The sequence below is a fragment of the Pipra filicauda genome, unplaced genomic scaffold (assembly GCF_003945595.2).
Source record: "Pipra filicauda isolate LSUMZ 115617 unplaced genomic scaffold, ASM394559v2 scaffold126_size2276778_pilon, whole genome shotgun sequence".
NCBI classification, from domain to species: domain Eukaryota; kingdom Metazoa; phylum Chordata; class Aves; order Passeriformes; family Pipridae; genus Pipra; species Pipra filicauda.
The window spans coordinates 1,565,595-1,591,879 of record NW_024103729.1 but is presented as its reverse complement, the minus strand read 5'-3'; the positions used below and the strand labels follow the sequence as shown (position 1 = coordinate 1,591,879).

The window sequence follows — 26,285 nt, the reverse complement described above, 5'->3', positions numbered from 1 at the left end:
ATTTAAAATTGCTTTTCTTCTAAAGATGGAAAATTAAAAAACGTCATTAAATGAAAATTCCCAAAAGTACCTTTAACTTTATATTGAAAGTGTTAAAATTCCTGCTATTTCAGACAGAGGGACAAACTAGAGGAAATTCTCCGGGGATTAACCCCTCGGAAGAATGATATTGGTGATGCAATGGTTTTCTGTCTAAATAATGCGGAAGCTGCTGAAGAAATTGTTGACTGCATCACAGAATCACTGTCCATTCTCAAGACTCCTCTTCCTAAGAAGGTGTGTAGATTTTCTACATTCTTGTTTTTTGGGGGGAAGAGCTCACTTAGCAGCATGAGCATGTAATTTGTAAGCATTATTTCATGAGTTTCAGATAATGTTGAGGTTTGGTACTAAAACATGGGCTTGGATTTAAATATGCTTCTTCCTGGAATTTTGTTACATATTTTTAATTTTTCTGGACTTGCTTGTAAACAATGTTCTGCCTTACTGTGAAGTTGAAAACAGCATAATGATCTGTTCAAACAAGGCAGTTAAAATTAGAATGTTGTGATTCCTCCTTTGTAATACTGTGTTAATATGTTAGTTAGTACCCTCAAGCATAACAGGGGGCTAATTTCCTCTTAGCATGTGTATTAATAATATAGCTGTGCTACACTTAGTTCTAATTAGGTACTTCTAGACAGTTAAAGCTGTCTCGTATCCTTTCTGGAAACATGCACATGTTCTCAGGATAATTAAAACTGGAGTTAATTTGAAGGTTCTTTATTGCAGATTGCAAGATTGTATCTGGTGTCAGATGTGTTATACAACTCTTCAGCTAAAGTTGCCAATGCTTCCTACTATAGAAAATTGTAAGTATAATATTTTAGGCAATTGGCAGTTAAAAAAACATTCTTATATTCATCTCTGTATGTACATCTCTGGATAAACGTGGTTGTAGAGAAATTCACACTTTTCTATGATGCTGTTATTACAGACTGATATTATTTATATCTGTTTGCATGAAAATGTATAAGATGTAGCATGTTGGTAATGCCCTATGTAAGGGAGCACTTGCATGGAACTCCATAAAGGTGAGAATAATGCATGTGCCTCTTTACAGAAAGAGCCTGTCGCTAATATTCAAGATGTGGTATAGCAAAGAATTCATGCAAAGAAGTAAAATTTTGAAACAGATTTATTTTTATTAAAGTGTAGGTGTTTCAACTCCCCATGAACTTTGCAGAAGGTATGAGGGGATTATGTACTTAATTTCTAAGGTGCTGAGCAGAATTTAGGACATATGTCCGAGGGACTGTATCTTTGTCTTACTAGATGTTTGTGTCTACTCCTGGAGTCTCTCAGATGCTATGGCAGCATGATGGGAAATATTCAGCATGTTATGGAACTCCAGAGGTTGCAGTTGATGTTTCCTGTTGCAGTGTGTCTGTGCTGTGCCGGTCTATTTTTTGCACATTGAGAGAAGCTCAAGGGAAGTTAGGCAGCTGTTGCTCACTGTGCTTTCACTGAGAGCCTCACTGAGTAAACTAGAATAGAAACATAACTAAGATTTAAAAAAAAATAAAATACAAATTGCATTTTGAGACAATTCTTTCATTGTATTTAAGGTTGTAAAACTCCTTTTATTATCCTCCAGTCTTTCCAGGGTGTATAAAGAGACTGCAGCAGATGTGAAGATCTCCCTTCACAGTTCTGTTGTTGTCCAAGGTGATTTGAAATATAGTAATCATATTTGCTTTATAGTTCAGTTCATGGCTACAGTAGGGATCAGAACCTTGTGCTTTTGAGTCCTGTGTCCCAGGTATTTTCATGAATTATGTATGTCCAGAAAACATATATTACAAAGTTTAACTAAAGAAATGTATATGTTTAATTCTAGTTTTGAAACAAAATTATGTCAGATATTCTCTGATCTCAATGCTACTTACCGTACAATACAAGGCCATTTACAGTCTGAAAATTTCAAGGTATGTATTTCATTGTTATTTACATGACATAGAAGTCATATAAATAGATGTTCCTGCACAAGCGATTGCATACTATGATAAGTGGCTTAGACATCGAGGTTCCTAATCAGGCTTTGAAAAAAAAAGAGTTTTCTCTTTTGCAAGGATAGCCTTGAAATTAAGGAAGAAAATTAACATCTTCCACCTGAAGTGTACAGGTAGATGTACAGTTGTGCAGTTGAGAGGATATCTATCTAATACTTAAATTACAGACAGGGCCTTCTAGCTTTCTTATTATTTTTGGACCACCTCTATTTCAATTTCAAAAATAAACTTGGGTGCTCAGTGTGGAAAGAAACTCCTGGACAGAACAGCATAAAGTTACTTTTAAACGTTTTTGTGATAGGCTTTATTTTTAGATTTCTGATAACCAGTCTGACCATGGGTAGTTGAGAATGATTTTTGAGATAAAGTGCTCTGCTTCTCACGGTTCTCATGCTTGGCCTACCTTTCATTCTCCTGTTTCCAAGATACCTCTGCACTTCTTTATTCTTCTTTGTTTTTCAGTCAGAAACTTTAAATACAAAGCTGACAGGGTAGTTAGTTTTTTCTGTATTAAGGTCTTTATCCTGGTTGTCCTGCTTTCTTTGCTCTCAGTTGCTCTAGATTGAGAATCAATTTCTTAAATGCTATTTTAAAACTATTTGTTAAATTATAAGAGAGGCAGTAGATAACTTTTTTATATCTGCATCTTCAGTTACATTTAATGTTTCAAACTTGAACTGAAACCCATCATTTCAAATATGCTTCACTTCTACAATAGAATGATTTGGGTTGGAAGGGACCTTAAAGATCTTCTCGTTCCAACGCCCTGCCATGGGCAGGGACACCTTTCACTAGAGCAGGTTGCTCAGAGTCCCAGCCAGCCTGGCCTTGAACACTTTCAGGGATGGGACAGCCACAGCTTCTCTGGACAACCTGTTCCAGAGTCTCACCACCTTCACCTGAAAAATTTCTTGCTAATGTCTGATCTAAACCTTTCAGTTTAAAGCCATTATCCCTTGTCCTGTCACCATATGCCCTCATAAGAAGTCCCTTTCCAGCTTTCTTGTAGGCCCTTTAGGTGCTGAAGGGGCAGTAAGGTCTCCCCAGAACATTCTCTTCTCCAACATTCAGTAATATGTATAAGCCAATGTTAATTTTAGTTATTTTATTTTATGAAGAGAAAGATTTCTCTTTTATTTTTAGAGAAAGTTTTCTCTTACTTTTAGTAGAGGCACCTGCTTTGAACATTGGGGCAGAATGAAACTTACTGTCAGGAGAGAACTGTGAACAGCTGAAATGGATAATATAACAGGAATTTAAAGGGGAAATGAAATCCAAGTGAGATTTTATAAAAAGTAGTTCCTATATATGTATTTTTGTAAAATTACTAGTCTTGCCCAGCATGGTATCACTGTAATATACTTTAGTGTGGAACTACTTAGGAGCAGCTCTGCAATAGGTCTCTGTGGTCTATTTCCCATCACTTAAAATTTCTCAATACAAATTTATTAGCTTTTTTTTTTTTCCCCTTGCTTCTAGCAACGGGTAATGACATGCTTCCGAGCATGGGAGGACTGGGCAATCTATCCAGAGCCATTTCTGATCAAACTACAGAATATTTTCTTGGGGCTTGTAAACATCATGGAAGATAAAGAAACAGAGGTGAGTGAGCTCAGTGGTGATGCTTGGGGGTGGCAGGGAAAAGATGTGTAAATATAAAGCAGGGCTGGCAAGGGTTATTTTACTGTCTCTTTTAGGGTGAGTAAACCTTTCCTTCCTCCAAGTCCTTGCTCTTAAATACAGGTGTATTCAAATGCAAATGTTGTTTAACCTGTTTATTAATTTCTTGCTTGTAGGTTAAGTGCTGTGGTGTAGCTGTATTGTGAAACCATTTCAGAGCAAAGACTAGTGCAGAATGACAGGTATTTCCTTTGTATTGGAAATACTCTGTAATATCTGAATTTTGAGTGGCATTTCAGGCATTGTAACTGTGTGGAAACATGCCTTTCAGAACAGCAGGAGGGACACCCCCAGTATAACTGGAAGGGTAACTTATTTCCCTTAGCAGAGGAGCAGGGTTAATGTGTGTATACGAAGGGCGGTGCCTGGGCCCAATAAGTTCGAATATGTAGCTGTGTTCATAATTTGTGTGTATTCCTGCTAAGGAGTTGATTTCTGTCAGTTTTTCATTTTACTGAATCCTTCATATCTAGTAAGTATAATTTGTCTAATTGGCTCATTTTGAGCTAAACTCCCATTTAACATCTTTTCTTTTGAATATAGGTATTGCAAAGCTTCCGGTACATTGTGGACAAATTCCAAGTTCCTGCCTATAATTTTTAAAAGAGGATATTGTTGTATTATTTTCTCTACAATAAACTTGTTAGCAAAAATTGTTAAAGTTGAGGTTTTTGAGGTTTTGGTATTTTTAAAAGTACTTTTTTTAAAAGGAATGATTTGATAATTGGAGAACTAAAGAAAAGCAATGTAGATTTGCACTTGAAATAATTAATTATTGTTTGCTTTCAGGAAGTACCAGATGACCTTGATGGTGCTCCCATTGAGGAAGAGCTTGATGGTGCTCCACTAGAAGATGTGGATGGAATTCCTATTGATGCTGCTCCTATTGATGATCTGGATGGAGTCCCAATTAAATCGCTGGATGATGATCTTGATGGAGTTCCTTGTACGAAATGTTTCAGCTTTACTTTCAATTTGAATCTTCAGTCTTTGATCTTTTTTTCCTGAGTAGTTTTTACAAATACAACCAAGAATTGATGTGGCATGTAGCTTTGTGAGATGTTGAACTGATTAACTTCAGTTTGCCCTCCTGCTTTAAGTTCATAATTGCTTCAGAATACACATCAGGTTCCAAACCCTGGTTTCTTTTCTTTGCAACTAATAAGATGGTATCTGTTTCAGTATTTCATTCTGATTGTTACCTTAGTGTTTTTTGGTTTCAGCTTTTGATGAGCTTTGGAAATTATTTTTCTGTGTCTTTCTCCAACAGTGGATACAACTGAAGACTCAAAAAAGAATGAGCCTATATTTAAAGTTGCCCCTTCAAAGTGGGAAGCAGTGGATGAATCAGAACTGGAAGCTCAAGGTTAGTTTTGATTACTTTTCTAAGTAAACTGAAAGCATAATGTCACCTATGTAATGATTATTTTCAGCTTTTCTGTGCTAACACAGTAAAATTTTTAGCTGTAACTTGTTCACGGAAGCTTTAACCAAAAAAGGGAGATACTGTTTTCTTTTTTGGTTGTTCTACTTCAATAACCTACCAACCTTTAAAAATAATTCCCAGTTCATTAAGAATAAATATTGAAAGCAAAAAAAAAATCTGGGTATGTGGTTGGCAGTCTTTTCACATCTTGATTTGGAAAATAATATTTTACAAGCTGACAAATACTTGTCTGCTTTTAAAGGATTTACCAAAACATGATATGCATTGTAAGTGAATAGCTCTGTGAATAGTAAATATTCCTGTGAAATAGAAAGTCTGTATTAAGTGCATTAAGTGAATTTTACCACATTGTAGTTCTTATTATGTCTACAAATACTAATTTTCTGATTAATTGGTGGGGTTTTTTGTTGTTAAAATTATCTTACTGTCTCTTCTAGCTGTTACTACTTCAAAGTGGGAGCTTTTTGACCAACATGAAGAATCTGAGGAGGAGGAAATTCAAAAGTAAATACTTCATTCTGATGAAAACATACTCATTTTATGAATTGAGTGTCTTTGGAACTCTCTATAAGATAGATATGTATTGCAAGAGCAGAACAAACATGAAATTTTGAAAGTAGGAAAATAAGATGGAGAAGGATCAGGCTTTTAGTGCAGCATGCTTTCAGCTCCCGTAGTTTTTTCCTAACATGATAATTTACACCTTTTGGTAGAGTTGTTAACTATAATCTTTAAATTGATGCTGATTTGATAATTTAATATCAAATGGCAAGAGCTAAGGCAGTAGTGTGGAAATCTTGTTATTAGGTGTATAGGAATGTATCTAAACGTCTGCTTTTTGCTTTTGAGACAAACGCAGTGAATAATATTCTGAGGTATGTGTATGTTGGATGCTGGTAGGATCCTGCCAACAGAAGTTGGTTTTGAGTAGTCTTTTACTTTGCTCTTCAGGCAACTGAGAGCATCTGTTAGTGCTGTAAAAACATGCCTGCATTGTGTGTAGTCCTGCAGCACTCTAGTGGCCAGTCTGGGAATATCATTTTGGGTATCTGCCGTGTCCCAGCTTTATCTCCCAAAAGCAAAAGTGTTGCAGTTTTTTTTCTTTTATTAAACTTACTATACCTGAAGAGCACAATTACAGCACTTTAAGAGATTTTGTGGAGGCAGTGGGTTTGTTTTGTAGCTGAGGTAGGTTCGTATTTGATGACCATGAATTTCCTGAATTCTCCTGCATGCTGAGAGCAGTGTACATTATAAAAACTAACAATTTAATTAAAATACTAAATCTCACAGATGGAGACTGATTCGTAGGTGCAGACTTTTTACATAACTTAATCTTACTTAAGAGATTTCAAAACTAGTAACTAATCATAGAAACTACGTAGGAGAAATAGTAAATTTTACATACACTTATTTATCTGTTACATCTTAATTCTCTATGTTTCCTATAAAGTCAAGAAGAAGAAAGTGAAGATGAGGAAGACACTCAGAGTTCTAAGTCAGAAGAGCAACACATGTATTCCAATCCTATTAAAGAAGAAATGCCTGAATCCAAGTCATCGGTCAAATACTCGGAAATGAGTGAAGAGAAGCGTGCCAAACTCCGAGAGATAGAGGTGAGCAGGTGGTGTTCTGTGCCACCCTTCTGGACCTTTCCAATCCTTACCCCACCCTGAGTTCTCTACATATGATAGGGGGTTATTTTAATTGAAATAATCATAGTCTGTTATATAGTGGTTCTTTTTTTCAGTCCAGTGTATTTTTGTGCAGGTGTATTCATTCACAGCCTTGCCTTGCTTGGTTTTGACTTTCAGAATAACACGGGAAAAAACTGAAAAACCGAGTCAGGGGATATTGCATGTTGAGAATTACTGTTCCTTTTCAGTGTCCTGTTTCAGTACCACTGGTAGCCTTAGATTGCTTGGTCCCTGTACACTTTCCTCCTCTTGGCAAATGGGAGTGACTTTTGGATGTGACCTTAGTCCTATACCTTTCTCATTCTTTCTGTTTCTTGCCTCCAGGTGTCTGTATTTTATTGCATTTAAAAGTGTTTCTTTTCACTGTGTCAGCCATCAAACAAAGAAGTAGATGCAACTAACCCAGGTAGTCCTGGAAATGTGGTACTTCAATTGAAGGCCTGTATGCTGTTTGTAGGGCTCACTGGCTCTTCTCTCTTTCTCCAAGCATAGGTGTCAGTGTAGCACAGGTTGTTATGGCTTTGTGCTGGTTTCTGAGCTCGTGTTTTACTGAGAATGGAACTAGAACTGGAATTTAGCATGACCCTTGTCTAGCAGTGAAGCCCTTCTGACCCACTGTGCCACACAAAAAACAAAACCAGTTTAAAACTGTATGTGGCTTTCCAGCTTGTACTCTCTATTCAGTGTAGCCTGGGTTTTAATACTGAAATTCTTGTACCTTCTGCTCAGTGCATTTAAATGATATTAAGAAGCTGCTAAACTACTGATTGCAATTGTAGCATCTCCAAGTGGCAGGTTACAACTTGGGTAATGTTTTGAAGGTGGAATTGTGGCCGCCTACCTGTTTATGCTATAACGTGCTAGTTAGTTGAAATCAGACATTAGGAAAACCTTGTAATATTATATTAAGATGCTCAGGCAGTAATATTTTAAAATGTCACAACTATTGTTTCTCTCAAATATGTCTCTGTTTAATAATTCAGATTTTGGAATTAATAGACTATAACTAAGCACTTAGAAATCTCTTGCTTTGCATAGCAGTTTGAAAGTTTGTGATCTGTAGCCATACTAAGTTAGTAAAGTCTGCATTTGAGAAAAGCTGAATGGGATTTATGTCTGACCTGACTCATGGTGGCAGTATTTTTGTAGAAAATACGTGTTAGACTAATGAAAGTACAAGTGAAACTAATTTTCACGTTGCTGTAATATTGATCGTAGCAGTTATGGAAAGGGCTCCTCTCAGATTGTGTATCTGTTTTAGAGATGTTATCCTGGCACTTGTGGAGGCAGTTTAGGAAGTGATTTACTTTAACCATTGGCAGTTTTACACTGCTTGAGTGATTTAAGTTCTTTCCTCAATGTATCCTCTCAGGAACAGTTTTAGGTGGCAAATATTTGAGGTTTTCAAGCACAGGCTTGCATTTAATTTTTTTTGGTGAGTAAATTACCATCTTGGTGTCCGACTTTCAGAATTGCCAGGAAAGTAGAGTAGAGCAATTCTTTTTCATTTTCAGAACATTTCAGACACTATGTAGGAGTACTTAAAATTTCTGCTCAAGTTTGTCATTGGCAGGAAAGTACTCCTTGTACTACTTTAAAGCATTCACACTCAAAGTTTCTTCTTAGTATGTACCCAATCCCTGCCAAAACCCACATCCATTATTAAATTTGAGGGAAGGAACTGAGGAAAAAACAGCCAATTACCAGCTTTAACAGCTATGCCATCTAATAAAAACTGTAAAAAATGTGTACAGTATTTGGCAAAAAAATTGGCAGTCTGATTCTCTAACAGTCCTACACAGTGACTACCAGGGAAGCTGAAACAGATTTTTTCATACAGTTTTTGGAAATTCATGGATACAAACAAGAATTCTTTCTCTTGGCACCGTCAGTAAATTAAGCTTGTCAGCCGGGAGGGGAAAGTGCAGTAAGAAACAAACTTTGGCCACAGCAATCAGAGGGGGCAAGTTAGTAACCTTTTGTTTGCCTTCCCTGCTACCCCTCTTAATCCTTCTGAAGTGTGAATTCTTTCCAGAACTTAGCAAGAGCAGAGGCTTTCCTATAACACCGAAGAACAGTGATTTCTCACCTGTTTTAAACGTGGAAAGATTGGCACTTTACAGCATTTATAACTCAAATTTCAGAATGGTCTTTACAGTATAAGTATGTGTCTTTCTTCCCCCATCCTGTGACATATAAAAGAAAGGTGTATTCCTCTTTGTAAAGAGACCTCAGTGCTGTGAAGTGGTAGAAAAATGGGAATTTTGTTGTTTAAATTGGTCATTTTGTCTCCTCAGAGTGGTCAGAAACTCAGACAAAATAAAGCAGCATTGTCCTCCTTGGACCTTTCTCTGAGGTACTTCACTTCTGTCTCCGCCTTGCTGCACAGGATTTTATAACCCTACTCCAAACAGAAAGCACAGCACAGGGTTCACCTGCAGCAGGAGGCAGGCTCTTCACAAATCCAGAGATATCCATGCTTCCAGAAGGGTCAAACAGGGTTTTAGTCCTCTTTAGTAGCTGCCTTTACTCACCTTTGTGTTGGCCACCTGAGACCTCAAAGTAGTATTTGACTGAGGTAGAAAACTAATGGTCTTGAGTCATCCTGTTCATCCTTTCTGCTGGGAACCACTGAGCTCCGGGAGCTGCAGGGAGGATCCTGTTACACCATCCTGTGTCTGTGCTCTGTCAGTGCCCCCTGCCCAGTGCACAAACTGAGATGTTCCACACCAAACACCCCCCGCCCCAAATGTGTCATGGTATTTGAGGTCCAATTTATTTTTCTACCAAGAGCCAAAGAGCCCAAGTGGATGTCACAAGGGAAAGGTGGCTGCCTTTGTCAAGAAACTGAAGCTCCATACAGTTTCCATTATTTCTTTCTCTGGATTATGGTACTTAGTGTGAAGAATACTCAACTTCTCTGTATTTGTTTATCAGATCATAGGAGCTGTGTGAGGCTTGTAATCCTCACTAGAACAATATAACCCTTTGGTCTGTGGAGGTTTCTGTACCTGGTTCATTTGAGGCTACTGCAAAATGACAAAAAGATACCCTATTAAATATCTTACTGATTTAATAATAACAGATGAGACAAATTGGCTCTTACTTAACTGATAGTTTTGCTATTTATAGCAGTTGTTCTTAGAAGATGATGACTATTCAGAAGATTTTGATCTATTTTAAATCTTTGAATGTATTTCTGTTTTACACAAAGCCAAAAGCAAGGAATTGCTTGGCTCCAAGACACTTGGCAACCTGTGAGTGTGACTGAGCATGCCAGAGGGCTGTTATGGCAGAGGAGGTATTTCACATGTGTACATCAGTATATCTGTCATCTGTTGTTGATAATACTGTAGCTGCAGAAATTCCACTGTTCGTAGACTTGCTGGAAAAATTAAGCTTTCAAAGAAATATTTTTCTCTGCTCCTGCAAAGTCTCGGACTTGTGACAGCCATTGCTGGGGCAAGGCTGTTCTAAGGAAAATCAAAACACTTTGGTCTGCTTGGATGTCTGTCCTGTCTGTAATTAGTCTACATTTGAGTGCAACTTCTTATCAAGTAGAAATTCCTGTCTTTTCATAAAGTATCTGATGATAAACTTCCTAGTTCATGCTAATATGCAGTATGCAGTTAATTGACCTTGAACTAGTTATTTTGAACCGGGCCCGTCAGGTCTGAGGCTGTGTAACTGTGTAACTGTGGAGTGACCTCTTGTGGAAAAGACCCTGTGTATGGGCTCAGACAGTATCAGCGGCAGATTAGAAAACCAAGAGCAGTTTTTGAAAGCATATTAGTTTTAAGTAAGGAAACATCACACCTGTTGCTGTGAAAGTACACAAAGCAGAGCTTGAGTTTGCAGCAGTCTGTGGTTTCCCTGGGCCGTGGCAGCAAGGTGTCACCCTTTCCTTTGCTTGCTTGCTTCCTGGGTGGGCTGTAATCAAGGCCTCACCTTCCAGGAATGCCTGAACCTTTTAAACTCTCCTCAAATGAGTTTGAGGAGAGAGGGGAGAAGTTTCAAGATGAGAACCAATAGAGAAGAGTCATGTTGTGGAGCTGTTTATCTGGACCTTATGAGGGACCTCCTCTTGTTAGTAGGAAATGTGATCCCTGCATGGGAGTATTTGGTAGTGGTTGCTCATAGGAACTTCATGGATATATGACACTTCTTCATTGCAGTCTCTGAAGACTATAAACTGCTGTGGGAGGCTGCTCTGTCTAAAGAACTAGTACTGAAAAGTTTTGGCACAGAGTTTTGAAAAATTTTCCCCTTCCATTTTTTCCTGCTGAGTTTGGAGAGAGTTCAGATAAAAGTCAATGTATTTATTCCTAAGAATGAACAGGCTTAACAGTTCCTGTCTGTTGGACAAGAATAGTTAAAGAATAGCCAGTGCAATGAGAATACATTAGTTCTTTCTAAATGCAGGTTTACAAAGTGAAATGCTTACAAAATTCATTGATTAGATGAATTGGGAGATTTAAGCCTAAGTATTAAGGATCTCATTCTCCTGGGGGAGTATCTGGAACTGTGTGATAGGAATAAGAGCATCATGTCCTCTGCAGGAAAAGACTGTAAGAAGGTTGTTCACTCTGGCCAGGGTACAACGAATAGTGAAATAGTGAAAGGAGGTAACCAAGTATCTAAGTTCATATAGTAGTTCTGGGTGCAATTCTTTAGAGAATTCTGTAGATTTTGGGACCTAAGTAATTCCTTTTAAAACATAGTTACAGTGGTGGTGTGTTAAGAGAAAATAACAAAAGGCTTTATACATGAAGGTGTAGGATGAGCTGATCTATTTGACTACTGACCTCTGGGTGAGGGAACATCCTGATCCTGTGAGCTCATTCTTCCCCTGACCCAGTACATCTCACTACTGGAGGGAAGATTGAAGCCAGGGGTAAGGGTGGGCTTCTGCTGGGATAGTGAATTGATCTGGTCTATGGAAAACTGCAGCTGCTGCAAGGGCAGGGTGGAAGGGAAACCCTGAGCTTGGAGTGCAGTAATAGAGAAGGAAGGTGAAAGAACCTGACCTTTCTATAGTGAGCTGTTGATACCATCTCAGCATTTTGGAACACTCAGTCGCCTTTTCCAGGGGATGTGCTCGAGCTGATTTCCTGTGCCCACAGCATCTTTCTGAAAGGAGTCAGTTTACAGTTTAAAGGGAGATACAGAGAGTGTGTGGAGGAGAGATCCATTGATGGTGGGTCTGTAACAGACCACAGCTGTCTCAGGAAACCATATGATCTCACCATAGTTGGAGTCCGGGGAGGTGTTGAGTGAGTACTTACTGTAGTACAGGCTTTTCCTATGTTCTCTCTTCCTCTGTGCACCTGCCAGTGACCACCTTCAGCCTGCCCCCTCCACCCACAGTGACTGGAGAAGTTACATCCAAATAGTTCCTTTTGCCATTCAGAATGTCATGCCAGCAGTGGGTTGTGTGCTGTGCATGGCAGCATTTTTTTGTGTCCACTTTAGCTTATTAAATCAAATAAAGCCTCTTGTTTGGACACCTCGTTTATTTTCATCTCAGGTTAGTTTTGCCTATAGGCTTAGGCTTCCTTGCTTTCAAAGTATGGTTAAACAGTGTCACAGCTTTGTTGGCTAAATATGTAAAGGAATAAAATCTTATAAGGATGGGTTTTTTGTGGGCTTTTGCTGGTTTGGTTTTTTTGTTTGTTTTGTGTTTTAAATTATCTGGGTGATTTACTTGGGGAAACAAAGTTCAGGTGCTATGGGCATGTTCATACCACGACAGCCCAAGAGGCTTTCTGGATCAGCTGAGCCTCCTGTGTGCTCCTGTTCAGTACTGATGACCTTGGAGTGTACATGGTGGTAGGGAATGCAATCCTCACTTCTTACCAGAACAGGGGGTACATGGGGACACTGAGTAGATGGTTCCAAAAGGTTTTCCTGCCTTTGAAATTTGTGAATTTGAAGGGGACAAGAAGAAAAAATGCCTTTATGGAAGGTGGTATGTGACAAATGGTGGTGTCAGTTTTCCATTGGCTGCTGACAATTTATTTGGCTAAATTGTAAGGAAAAATGCTCAAGGGCAGGTAGAGCCTGCTCTGGGAGGGAGGGAAGGAAGCAGAACAGTTGACAGAAATTTACTGTGGTATCAGATAACAGTGGTGGTGGGTTTTTGTCTTTAAAATTTTTTCCCCCAAAATGAGTGGCTCCATTATATTTGAGACTAAAATGAAAAAGGTGTTTCTGGCATAAGCTCTGTAACTGAAGGGGAAGGGGATCTTGCTCAAAATAGTGTTATCCTTGCTTGGGTTTTATGCTTCTTAACATATTTGTTCCTGTGATTAGTTTGTTTTTTGTGATACCTTTCTGTCATTAATTGGAAGGGCTGATTGGAATATATGGTATCCAGTCTGGCCTGCTATTTTTGAGAGGGAAGAAAAAACCTTTGGGGTTTGATTTTGTGCTTACTTCATATTAGGAAATAGAGAATAAGATCCTTTCAGATAATCAAAATGGACACAATTGCAAAGTCTTTTCCTTTGTGTGTTTTCAATGTGGAAAAATTAAATGTTTCTAAAAAGAAACCAATTCTGTGTGTTCACTAAAAATAAAACCTTGAGCACTGGAAAAATCTACTCATATATAACTCTGCAGGTCAGTATTGAAACAGAAAATGCAAGAGGGTCAGAGCATAAGCATTTGGAAGAGGGCTGACAAATACAACCTGACTTATTACCAAGTTCCTCCCCATCCACCCCCAAAAGAGACAACTTCTCCAAAAAAATTGAAGGATTGTTTGTACAAGGACATGTCACTAGGAATGAAGGATTGACAAGAGATGTGAGTGAAGTTTCATGATGTGAATCAACTTGGAGAAAGGTTTTAGTGCATCCAGACCAAAAAAAAAAAAACCAACAAAAAAACCAAAAAAACCCTGAAAACAACACAGGGAAAAATTCTGACATTTACTTAACTTTGTGACTCTGCTGGGATACTGCAGTAAATTTAGTGTTACATTTAGCAGCACTTGTGAACTGAATTTTGTTGCTAAGCTTGACAGCACATGAAAGAGTACTATGTTAGTAAAAATCAGTTCTTTCAAATCAGCCACTCTGTGCAAATAGCCCTGAAGAGATGCGTTTGTTTTTTGTCCTAATTATGTCAGTCATTTGATTTTAATATTTAGAGTTAAATGGAAAAAAAGACAATTTCTGAAGGGAACCTTGGAGTAGACAAGAGAAGTTGAAAGAATTATTGACACCTGCAGGAAATGATTTCATTTTGAAAGCAAAAAACCAGATAATGACCAAAGAAATACAAGGGTGCAGTGTTCTAACGGTGGGGACAGAATGTAGTAGAATAACAGAAAAAAATCCCTCTATTTTTGGTTTTTTCCACGCCTGTGAACAACTGCAGGTGCCTGCGGATAAGTGTGGGGTTTTGTTACTTTGATCCAGTTCAAATAAATTTAGTATCTCTGTGCACAAGCTTGTCTAGAAAGAATGAAGAACACAGATTATAAGTCATGGAAATTTCATTTTCAACCACCTGCCTAACTGGATAATAATAAGCCCAATAACCTAATGGTCAGTATTATTTTCACAGCTTAAGGTGATGAAGTTTCAGGATGAGTTAGAGTCTGGGAAAAGACCCAAGAAACCAGGCCAGAGTTTTCAGGAACAGGTTGAACACTATAGAGACAAGCTGCTCCAGAGGGTAAGAACTGTTCTTTATGTTTGGTTCTGATTCTGTGATAGGCTTTTATTGAGTTTATCAAATGTAAGGTGGCATTAAGTATAATAACACATGGTTCTTGTTAAAATACTACTGTAATGTCAAACTGCATGTTTAAGTCCAAGTGCTTTCTGCAGAATACATATAATCTCCCTTTTTTTAATCAAAATACTGTAGTATTTCACACTGTACAGTTGGGTATCATAGAGTGTGTAGGAACCTTAGAGATCACTTCTAGATCTACTGCATGAAGGAAACTCTGAGATGTGGGAAAGGAAAGAGAGAGCTGTCCATTGAAAATGTTCATCAGACTTTCCATTTTACTTTTAATAATTGATCTGTTGTGCTAAAGGCTTCCCAAGGAAGAGAAAGAACAGTATTAAGTACAGCATGTGCGTTTCTGATTCTCCAGTGTCTAAGTTTCCTGGACAATTCCAGCTCATACATTCATCCAAATGTGACTGGTTCTAATAGTAGTCCTCTCTGGACTATGAAGTCACAGTGGCTTTAAAAATTATCATCATATATAAGATATCATGTGATCTCAAATCACTGAAACACAACAAAAGAACACAGAACCTCTTTGGACAGTGTGTTTAGTGAGGGAGGGTAAGGGACAGTGGCTTTCACAGCCTGACAGATCAGAGATGACATAGATACCCCTGCAGTTTCTTGGAAGCTAAGTACAAATAAGCAGTTTCCACCAAGTGTTTGTCGCTTGTTATTTGCATTATTTGGGGTTCAATATCTCACTAATTCACTAAAGCAATTTTCCATAGTACCTTGAAGAAGGAGACTTGTAAAAATTAGGCAAGCTGATCCCTGAAGGAGATGTATACCTTGGAGGTTGATATTAGCAGTTAAGACTTTAATTTTTATAAGTATTTTCCCTTTTAAATGTAGTTGTATCTTAAAGCTTTCGACTTCCTCAGTATTTTCTGTAAAAAAATGATTTATACAGTAAGCACAGAATTTTTAGTGAGACAGTAGCTTAAACAAGCAGAAATTGTAATCCTGATAAATTTTTAGATGCCTTGTGTTGAAGTAGTTCAGCCAGCTAACAATATTTCAGATTTTTAATAATTACCTCTTTCACTTTCAATTATGAAGGTAATATATAGTTAAGAAATATTTAATGATAATCATAATAGTTCTTTAAAACAGTAATAACCCTGTTGTTAAGAGAATAACTTTCTTTTGCTTTAATGCCCTAATAAAGTTAGTTTTTATAACAGTAATGTAATACTGGTTCTTCTGTGTAAAGAAAATGTGAGAGTAGATGAATGTAGCTGTTCTGGTATTTCCTGCACTTGTGTTATTTCCTCTCCCTCTACTGTTTTCTGTTTGGTGTGGGTTTTTTGTTTGTTTGTTTTGGTTTTTTTGTTTTGTTTGTTTTGTTTTGTTTTGTTTTTTTCCCCTCCCTCCTTTCTTTCACTTAGCTAAATCACCCCTTCTTTATCTTCTTAATGGAGTATGCAGGGAATATCTGTTTATTTTTTGCCATGGAAGGCATTTTTTTTAATGCTGATACTTAAAAACACATCTCTCGATATCTGTGTTCAGACTTGCTGATGGTTTAGGTTTATTTTTCTATAGTTAATTTTCTATTTGTGACAGATGAGGTGTACTCAGGGTATGTATTTTCTTACAAAATGGACCTATTATACATAGAAATGGACTTATAGTTGTTTTTGACAGCTCTAACATTTCCCTGAAATTTGTAAAATTCAGGAATGTTCATTTCCAATTAGATACTCAGATTTTCTCACACAGGGTGACTTCTTTCACGTTTTTGTTAGTGTTTGTGTTCCAGTGAATGTTTGTGCTGTGTCCAAAGCAGGAGGAAAGGTTGGAAGAGCAGGGATGGTGTGACCATTAGTTCAGGTCATGTGCTGTGTTCCCTCAGTGCTCAGGGCTTTTGTGCTGTTTGTGATCAGCTTGGTTGCCTTTAATAATGAGTCACACCTCATCTGAAATCATGAATGCTTCTAATAATTTAGGAAAAAGAAAAAGAGATGGAAAGAGAACGGGACAGAGACAAAAAGGACAAGGAAAAGTCTGAGACCAGGTCCAAGGATAAGAAGGAAAAGGAGGAATGTACACCCACACGAAAAGAGAGGTATGGCTTTCCTTGGAATAAAATGGATGAGAGGAAAAACCTCATAGTGTCTTTGTATGCAATGGCACCCTTGACATTACATTGTATCATGTGTCTTATTTTAAAAGAAAACCACAAAAGCACCCAAGCAAAACAACAAACACCCAACAACAATAAACATGCTTTGGCTATTAAAACATGCTTAAAGATTGTAAAGGAATGGTCATTTTTATGCTGCCCCAAGTCAGGTACTGTACCCCTTTGAATGGAGTCCCCTTTTGGAGGAAATGTAAAATGATGACCAGTTGAAAACAGGGTCTGTTAACTCTTGTAGCAGTGAATTGTCTGCAGTGCTTTATAAAGTCAGAAAACTGTCCTGAGGACAGACTACAAGTGAATTGTAGTGGCTTAAATGTTATTCATCTCATAGTGCAAATCCTTCTGAACAGCTGGTTTTGGGGTAGTTGATTGTACACTTTGATCATCTAATACTTGTGTAACCAAACTCTGCCAGGGTTTTAAGTGTAGATACAGTAAAAGGCTCTGCTTTTCAGGAAACTATGACAGAATGTTTTTACACTGTAAGGTGACTCACAGGCCCTCATTTTTTTCCCCACAAAATCTGTTGCACACGTTGGACTTGATTTTTTTTTTTAATAATAAAATACTGCGCTTTATTTGCATAACTGTTACAGCATTACATTGGCAAAGGAAAAGCTGTAGAGAAAGGGATAAATTTTCTTAACCCCCGTTTTCCCCTGTGTGTGTGTGGACACCCTGCCTGCAGGAAGAGGCGGCACAGCACGTCCCCCAGCCCGTCCCGCAGCAGCGGCAGCCGCAGAGCCAAATCCCCGTCCCCCAAGTCGGAGCGCTCGGAGCGCTCGGAACGGTCCCACAAAGAGAGCTCCCGGTCCCGGTCATCACACAAAGATTCTCCCAGAGATGTCAGTAAAAAAGGCAAGAGGTAAGCTGGTATCTTCTCTGTTTTGGGAAGCACACAGGTGTGTGTTGGGTGGGGTTTGTGTTGTGTGTGTTTTAGCAGAGCACATTTGATACTCAAGTACTTTCTCTCATGATGGTTTTGTTTAACTGTTTAGTGATCATTTTGAGAAATACTGCTTTAAACCACAGCACCTTGCTGCTTTCTCAGCTTTTTATTTTCAAAGGACAAGTCTTCTGTAGCCCTTCTAAAATTTCTGTACTCCTACTATAAAACCACTTACATTACAGTGAGCATGCAGTCTTTTACACTGAGGAGCTTACATGAAGCTCCTCTCTCCCCTAGTTTGTTTTTTAAGGGAAAAAAGTCTAGATTAGATACTTCTTACGGGGTTTCTGAACTAGGTATTTCCTAATCTCCAAACTGACACAAATATTTGTCTCTAGTTAATGTTAAACTTGAGGTGAAATTTTACTAATGTATCAATGCTGCTGTAACTTGAAACTTGAAAGTTCAGCTTCCACTTGTTTTAGAGGTGTAGAATGTCTTGTTGATATAAAATTCCTCAGTCATGCTGAGGAAAGTGCCTTTGCTATTGAGAAAATCATAGTACATATTGACAGTAATCAGATTCTTGTGCTTATATAAGTAAGGAATTCAAATAGAAGTAGAAAAGCATTGGAGGTTTTTCATTAGAGTTAATACAATGTCATTCAATTTTGATTATATTAGATCAGTGTGTTAGGTTTGGGTTAGATGACAGTAAGTTTATCCAGTGTCTATTCTTTTTCTATGGGGTAACATCACAAACTGAATGTGTTTGATGAGAATCAAAAGTATTTAACTTTCCACACAATTCAACATAATTTTTCATTTCTATATGGACATAGGCTGCCATTATTACAAGAGCCAAGGTAGTTGAGGCATGTGTGGAAAGTTGGGAATTCCTGATGTGGGTTTAAAGGCACGAATTGGTGTTATTTTTCTTGTGGATTCTAAGCACTGTTAAGCTCAAAATATTCTAAAAACTTACAAGACAAAGATTGCCTTTTTCTCAAAAACAAAATATCATTCTATTACTTTCCCTTACTAGGGAAAAATATTTTCTAGCTTGTTTGGCTCAATAAGTGAATGCCAAATAACTGCAGAAGAAGATGCTGTTCTCAATTAGTGTTTGACATAAAACCTTATTTTTTTTGCAGGTCACCATCTGGCTCCAGGACACCCAAAAGATCGAGAAGATCACGATCCAGATCCCCTAAAAAGTCAGGGAAAAAATCCAGGTCTCAGTCCCGTTCTCCTCACAGATCTCACAAGAAGTCAAAGAAAAGCAAACACTGACAATGTTAATATTTTTTATGATGCTGTCACTTACTGGAAATGCGGTTTTGTTTTTGTGCCTGAACAGTCTGTTAAAAAACAAAAAAGCATTCCTGATTATTTTTTTTTTTGTGAATGCACGTGTATACTCATGAGTATCGGCATCTGTAGACCTGTCATTGTTTTATATTGTACAAATATCTTCATTGTGACTATTTCCCAAAAGAAACATTTTTGTGTTTAGAAGTTTCATCAGAAATGTGTGTAACTGATCTGCTGGCAGTAGTGATATTTTGTTTTAGAATGTTGTGACATAGCAGAAATAACTCAAATGTTCCCCTTTTTGTAGCTTTGACAATACGAATTAGATTTCAAATAAAATCTGAACAGAAAATGAAGATGTTGTTTTCTTGCCCCACTGGTGATACAGATCTCTAAGGGAATGCAGAGTTTGTTTGGAAGTACCGTGTATTTCAGACAGACTATGGTGCTTGGACCTTTGAGTGTAGTGCAGTTCCTGTTTTCACTAGTTTGACTATCCAGATAAAAGCACCTTCTGAATCCAGTGGATGGGTTTTCTCTCCTGCTGTGAGATTGTATTCTAAGAGCAGTTGAACAGTCTGGTACTTACTCTGATAAGCTTTACAAGTAAATCTTTGCTTCCTATTTCTCTGTTTTAATTGCAGGGAATATTTGTAACACCAGAGTAATGTTTTTGTTCGTTTTTCACAAAGGGCCTCTGCAGAGACACCTCCCATGGCTGTGCATGTACAGCACATCCACCACGGCTCAGGAACAGGCCTAGTTCGTGGCACCCATGGGGAACACTGAAAGGACAGCAACCCTGAGGCTCTCTGACTTCCTAGGTATAGATACAATAATTGCAACCTACAGGACACTCTTGTTTGCTAAAACTGATTTTTACTCCAAAAGGACAGCTTTTACATTATTTTATTGAATTTATTCCTCTGTTGTGGAAATTCTTCAAAATAGGAAAAATTAACTTTTTTATTACATATTTATTAATATTTTGAATCAAGAGGCTGTTTAATTTTTTTTCTTTTCATGAGAAAGGCTTTCCCTTCTCCAAACCTGTTGTGTGTGTTAGGCATTGATGTGGCTTTAAATTACTCCACCCTGGTCTCTTGCCATGCAACCTTTCCGTGGGTGGGAGAGGGGGAGGGATGAGGAACGGGGAGGGTTCAGTGTTTATATGTGGAGGTGTGGGGATATTGTAATAAAAACATAAAATTAAAGGGATCTGGCCTCTCGTGAACTGTTTGTAAAAGCAGAAGCTGTGCTTCACTGCAGGCACAGAGTGCTGGATGAGGGCCTGCTCTTACACTGGAGTGTCCACGGGCTTTACATAGAGATTTGTAAATGTGCTGGGGAAAATCTTGCCTTGTACTTGTATATAACTTCATTGCAGCACTTTCAGAAGCAGGATCTGAAAGGTCTTTGGGAAAAAAAATATATTTTCTCTGTTTTTTTTTCTGATGGGAGACATAGTTATAAGATTATATAAATTGTTGCAAATGTGAGAATTTAATGAGAATTCTCTTTGCTAATGAGAACCTTGAGATGATCTGGAGCACTGAAAATGTGGAGAATGCATGTGTACTGTGAAGACTTTCATAGAATGGGTATTGAATAGATGCACTGATAATGAGAAATTAATACCCCTTTTATTGGTTTGTATTGCATTATAAAGACTGTTTCAGAAATATGCAGAGTTTATTTTTTATATTTTTCTTTCTGCTGTAACATAAGGTGTTTCAGATGCACAGATTTTGGTAGCTAAACTGTTAGAAACAGAATTTTTTTTTCCTAAATTCTGTGTATTTGCACCTGGCACAGACTAGATGAGGCTTTCTGGAGCAAAACGTAGGTACTAAAATCAGTTGGGAACAGGGAGAATCCTGGCTGCAGTGGGAAGTCAATCACTTCAGATCCAATTAACTTCTTTATTACTTTCATCTTGTAGCTGTTTATAAGTGGAGGAGTGATAAATGTCAGTGTTCTGGGTCAAGTGAGACTAAAGATGGTTTGCCACAGGAATATTCTATGTGCAGAATCAATTGTATATTTCATTTAATAGCTAAAAACCCTCAGGGTAGAAAATCACTTAGCATTTCAGGTACTTTTCAATAATTAATTTTTATTTCAGCTTTTATAAAATTCTCATCAGTGATTATAAAAGACTTAAGCCAAGTAGCAAGAGAGCTAAAGGAGCACACCCAGTAGATTTTATTTGGTAATCACTTTATTATGCAAGACCTTTTTTCAGTATCTATTTTCTAAATACTATTCTCGTACCTCTTGTTCTTTGCTTCATATCCTGGGCTCTAGAACAGCTGTTTCTTCACCTAATAGTCTCTTAAGAGCAATTAAGAATCTGTATCCCTAGCTGGATGCCTGGTTTTTTGTCCTGTAGAAAAGAGCATCTTTTGATCCTCCTTACTCTGTTGATTTCTTCCTTGCTTTTATAGTTTTGTTTATAGCTTGGCTTTTCCGCAAAGAAGAGCGTGAAGGAGACAGCATCTGGTAACAAATATTTTGTAAAATATGCAAGTTAATACTGAAGACTTAAAATTAGGCTGCTTGTGCAATTTATTTTTCTTTAGGTCATGTTGCAGTGACAAGGTACAGTCACAGTATGCCATTACTATGTAACTTGTGTTCCTGCAGCCTTTTGGGGTGAAATGGTGAACAGGGTAATGTAAATACTGATCCTGGGATTCAGGAAGTAGCATTCAGATGAATCCTTGTGAAATAAAGTTCTGACCTGGGGAGTTGTGGTCCCAGTGGTTTCTATGGTTGTAGAGGAAGAGAGCCCATTATGCTGTGAGACCCCTCAGTCTGTGAGCGTCCAGCCCTTTGCTTTGGGAAGGGGAGGAGGCCTGAGTGGGTAACAGGCTTCTCTGTCCTCTCCTGCCCTATGGATGATAGGAGAGGTAAATATTCATGCACTAGGTTTAGCCAAAGCAGAGGAAGCAAGTTGCTACAGCTGAGTTCTGGTGCGGCTGAGAACCCCCCTGCCACCTGAAAGGCCCATCTTGGAGTGGGGTCACCTTGGAAAAGGGAATATCCATGGTGTGTTCCCAGACATGTGTCTGACATGTTTTGGTGAACCCTACTCCACACTCCAGGACATCCCGATGTTTATGGAAAGGCCTTCTTGGCCCGTGGTTACAGGTACTCTCTTCTGAGCTGAGAGTGTGTCCATAAGGCTTGCTCAGGCTCGGCCCTGACTGTGGGCCCTGTCCCAGTGCGGAAAAACTGCTTGGGGCATAGAGTCTCCTTCCAACAATTAAAAGTATTTCCTCACCAGTGTTACAGAAGTGTTTGTAGTTGAACTGCCTTTTTTAAACTCTGACTTCCTTTGACTTCTGTGCACACCAGCTGCATATATTTTTTGTGCTATTTGAGGAAGAGTTGGTTTCTGAAGGTCAGTGTCAGACTATTGTTTGGGCACTAGGCACGTGCAATGTGGTCTCCCCCCACCTCCTCTTTGCAGGCTTTGAGGTGTGAGAATCAACCACTTGGGAGCAATGGTAACAGAATATGTTTTCCAAAGCATCTATTTAAACTAGCAATGATTGCTATTGTGAGTTCACCTGTCCCAGTGACATGAGAGTGACAAGTTTATGTAACATGACTTAAAAGGCAGGATCTTGTGATGACAAAAGCAAGATCAGCCAAAAATGGCAAATCTGTTCTGACCATCTTTGACCACTTCAGGCAGGTTGCTTGTGGGGTTTTCCTCCACAGGCAGGTACAGTGCTTTAGTGGAATTAATGCTTTTAATAAATAAAAATTAGAAGCATGGTTGTATTGCTGCAGGTGGATTAGGGTCTGAACTTGGTATCTAATTTTTAGATAGGTGGCTTGCTGTGCTTTCATACAGCTGTGTGAGGAGTTTGGGGAGGGACATTTCCCAGCCATTGCGGGTCTGCACTGAACACTTAACGTAAATGCTCTACAGCTGAGACAGCAGCAGTGGGATAACCTAGATGAGAATTCTACAGTCATCCTCTCTTAAAATCAGCTGCTCAGCATTATGAGATTTATCAAATTACAAACCTAATATTGACAGTCAAACCCTGCAAATTGTATCAGAGTTTACTTTTCTGAATAAGGCTGTTGAATTCATGTATTTTATTAAAGAAGCTCATAATAGTATTTTAAAATTTCTTTTTGTTCTCATTGCTGCATGAGCTGTTGCAAGACTTTCAATTCTTTGCTGGTTCATGCCGCTGCTGTAGCTGCTGCTCCTCAGTTCAACCACTCTGGTAAGAATCATAACTAAAATGCTAATTTAATTTTGTCCAAATCTCTTTCCCATGTAGGATGCAGAAGTCATAAACAATTGCATACTATTTTTTCCTCCACCTGCTTCTGTCAGCACAGTCAGTTTTCATGGGTAAGCCTCTGCCATTTGTCACTTCTGATGTCTAATCTTGTGCTGGGATGTTCTATGTATAACTCTGTCATAAGCTGTAAAGTTTTCTGTTTGTAGTTATTTAGAGGGGAAATGGTAGTTTCACATGGCCTTTTTTGTCTTACTTGCTTTTGGGTTTGTATTCTATGCAGAAATTTTTCCAAATGACACGGCGACAATAAAATTGTCAGTTTGCTGATATCCAGAAATGGTTTTATTTTTATCCTGGAAGAGAGCGATGTTTGTGCCTGTTACGCACGAGCAGTTTCTTGGCCTCATCTGCTCTTCTGCTGGTTGATGCTGGTTCTGCCTGTGCTGTTGAACTGTAGTGGCTGCCGCTGTTCCTCTGTCAACAGTGACCTCTGTGCTCCTCAAACTCATTAATGAGGCATGGGTTGCTCACTCTGTAGTTGTCTGTATAATTCTCTCTTGAACCAAGAAAACTCCCACTCGAAACTGCTGCTCAGATTCAGAGAGGATGAGCAGTTTTCCAGTACTCACAGTGGTTTGTGGGAACTGCAGGTGAAGGGAACAGAGCCCATGTCGTGCTGTAGTGGGAAGTTGTTGCTATGCCTGAGCCAGTGTTGCACCTTGGTGCTTATGTGTGGTTGCAGGTCCTGTTCCTACCTTCCCTGTGCCTCTTGTTCTCTTACTTTTCTGTCCTTTCTGCTGCCTTGTTTGACAGCTTTCCTCTTGGAAAGGTAGGGCAGGCACAGGGTGGGCAGGTCCGTGGGATGAAGTGCATGGGAGGCAGGACATGTGGAAGTGGGACCATCTCATGGCAGCAGTGAGCTGTTACCCCGGCTGTGCCTCTCTCCTTTTCTCCAACTTGAACCCATCAAAGTTGAAAGGAGCCAGTGCCTCCAAGATAATTTAGGTTCTGCAAGATCTGTGAAAGCCAAAAAAGAGAGACCTCAGATGCCCCCACAAGATGGGAAAGGCTGATGTTGTTAGAGGCCAGAGTATTCCTTTGGGATAGATTACAAGTCCCAGACACTAACAGTCTCTGCTTGGAGCTCAGAGTTCAGGAACACATGGTATGTTGTGATCTTGCTCTATTTTTACTTTTGTGTGGACTGGGGAACTTCCTGTAGCTGTTTCCCTTAACTACAGACCACCAGTTTTACTCTTCAAGACCTTGTTAATAGGTTGCCTGCAGGCAAGTGTGGAACCTGTTTCTTGATTCTGCTTCTTGGGCTCTTGAGGCTGGACCTGGGTCTGAGACTTGGGTCATTAGAGCTTGTACATGGTAACTGTGCCTGTGGAGAGGTGAGCACAGAGACAGGGTAAGTGTATGGTCTGTGTAAAGCTCTCAGAAATCTTCCAAGGAGAGACTTAACCTAGCAGAATAGCTTAATTCTCTGTGACAAACTGTTCTTGTTATAAAATTTAGCTGACATGGGAAGAGGAGGGTGAAATTCATGCATGTAGTTTGGATTTATGGAAGATGGATCAGCTTGTGCTCAGGATTGAACTTCAGGATCATTACCAGCAATCAGAATCATCACCAAAGTCATCATTGAGAGTTGAAACCAGTTTTCATCTTTTTTTAGCCATGCTAAAAACCACCTCTGATGTTTCAGTAATGATTTAGCCAGACATTTTCACCTGCTAATACTGCCAGAGCAAACACTGCACTGTTGCAAACAGAAACTCAGGAGGCTGGAGATGAATCTTCTCAACTTATTATTGTATAGAGGTTTTCATTACAGCTGATACTGGTCATTTTCATCATAAAATCTGCATCTCTTGGGTTGCTGGTGATTTATTTTTTTCCTGGCATTTTAGGTTATTTTCCCTGGGCTATGGGAAAAGAACCGTCTGCTGATTAACTGGATGGAGAATATTGCCTTGGGCAAACTCTATAAAAGAATTGGCTGTAAAATTTAAGATGTGAGGCTGGGATTGAATTCTGTCCATTGTGTGAACAGAGGGGCTGTGGATTCTCATCCTCTGTTTTTGCAGAGGGTAATTAGATAACTGAAAAAAGAGAAGAATTTGCAGTAAAGCCTGATTTCTAGGCAGTTCTGTTTCACTGGGGAAGCTCATCTTTCATCCCAGCCTGCAGGAAGGTTTCACTGTGGTATGGAGTAGAAATTTAATAATGTTAGAGACAGGGAGTCCCTATTTCTCGAATCCTGAGGATTTTTAAGAGTTAATAGTGAATGATTTATGTTACTCTGTGAGTACTCTGAGAGATGCAATGCATTAATTTCAAGAAGTTTCCTAGACAGTCATTTGTAGCACGCTGCATGTTAGTTATGAGAGAAACTGAATTCTCACTCTTTTGTCCAAAGCTCTGTCTGAATTTTTAGACAAGGATTAGAGGCGTCTCTCTCCCTGGGATTTAAATTTGTCCAATCTGTAGTCAAATAAGGGTCGGCTATTTTGCTCCATCATCTGAATGCTCAGATCCAGGGCTGCCTGCTGTCCTTGGGGAGGCAGGAGGTGAGTGAGGCCCCCATGACCCTGCTGTGCAGCAGGAGGTGTGGGGGGACAGCGGTGCCAGGCAGAGCCCCCCGCACAGGGATGTTATCCAGGGACAGGGATGTTACCCAGGGACAGGGCTGCACTGAGCAGCTGAGGGGACGTTCCTGGGCACCCCAAACACGGGGGTGGAGTGTCCCAGGACAGTCATCAACCCAGGCCCATGGGTTTGGCTGTAGGGAGTTCAGAGATGCCCTGATGTGCGGGGCTGAGGTAGCTCTTATGTGTGACCCGCTAAAGGTTTTGGAAGCCTTTGGTGTGAAACAGTGTATTGCCTGTTGTTTTAAAGGTACATGGTTATAAAATCTCTTAATTTCCTTTAGAACTTAAACAACAGTTACACAACAGCTGAAAAAAAAGATTTCTAATTTTAATAAAAGTCAAATAGAGACTGATCTACACTGCAGTGTCCCCAGGACATTT

General features: G+C 38.9%; 1 protein-coding gene across 3 annotated transcripts in view; it reads left to right on the top strand.

The window, feature by feature from the left end:
* Positions 1–23,584, top strand: part of LOC113997647 (U2 snRNP associated SURP domain containing) — a 46,445-nt gene extending 22,861 nt beyond the window's left edge. For all 3 annotated transcript variants that reach the window (XM_027739674.2, XM_027739665.2, XM_027739691.2), the window contains 12 exons: positions 114–276; positions 772–851; positions 1,880–1,967; positions 3,531–3,653; positions 4,521–4,677; positions 5,002–5,097; positions 5,616–5,682; positions 6,632–6,794; positions 14,448–14,558; positions 16,577–16,695; positions 17,462–17,638; positions 18,817–23,584. In XM_027739674.2, the coding sequence (XP_027595475.1) occupies positions 114–276; positions 772–851; positions 1,880–1,967; positions 3,531–3,653; positions 4,521–4,677; positions 5,002–5,097; positions 5,616–5,682; positions 6,632–6,794; positions 14,448–14,558; positions 16,577–16,695; positions 17,462–17,638; positions 18,817–18,955 (1,483 nt within the window). In that variant the 3' untranslated portion in view covers positions 18,956–23,584. The remainder of the gene's footprint in view (positions 1–113; positions 277–771; positions 852–1,879; positions 1,968–3,530; positions 3,654–4,520; positions 4,678–5,001; positions 5,098–5,615; positions 5,683–6,631; positions 6,795–14,447; positions 14,559–16,576; positions 16,696–17,461; positions 17,639–18,816) is intronic.
* Positions 23,585–26,285: the final 2,701 nt, after the last annotated feature.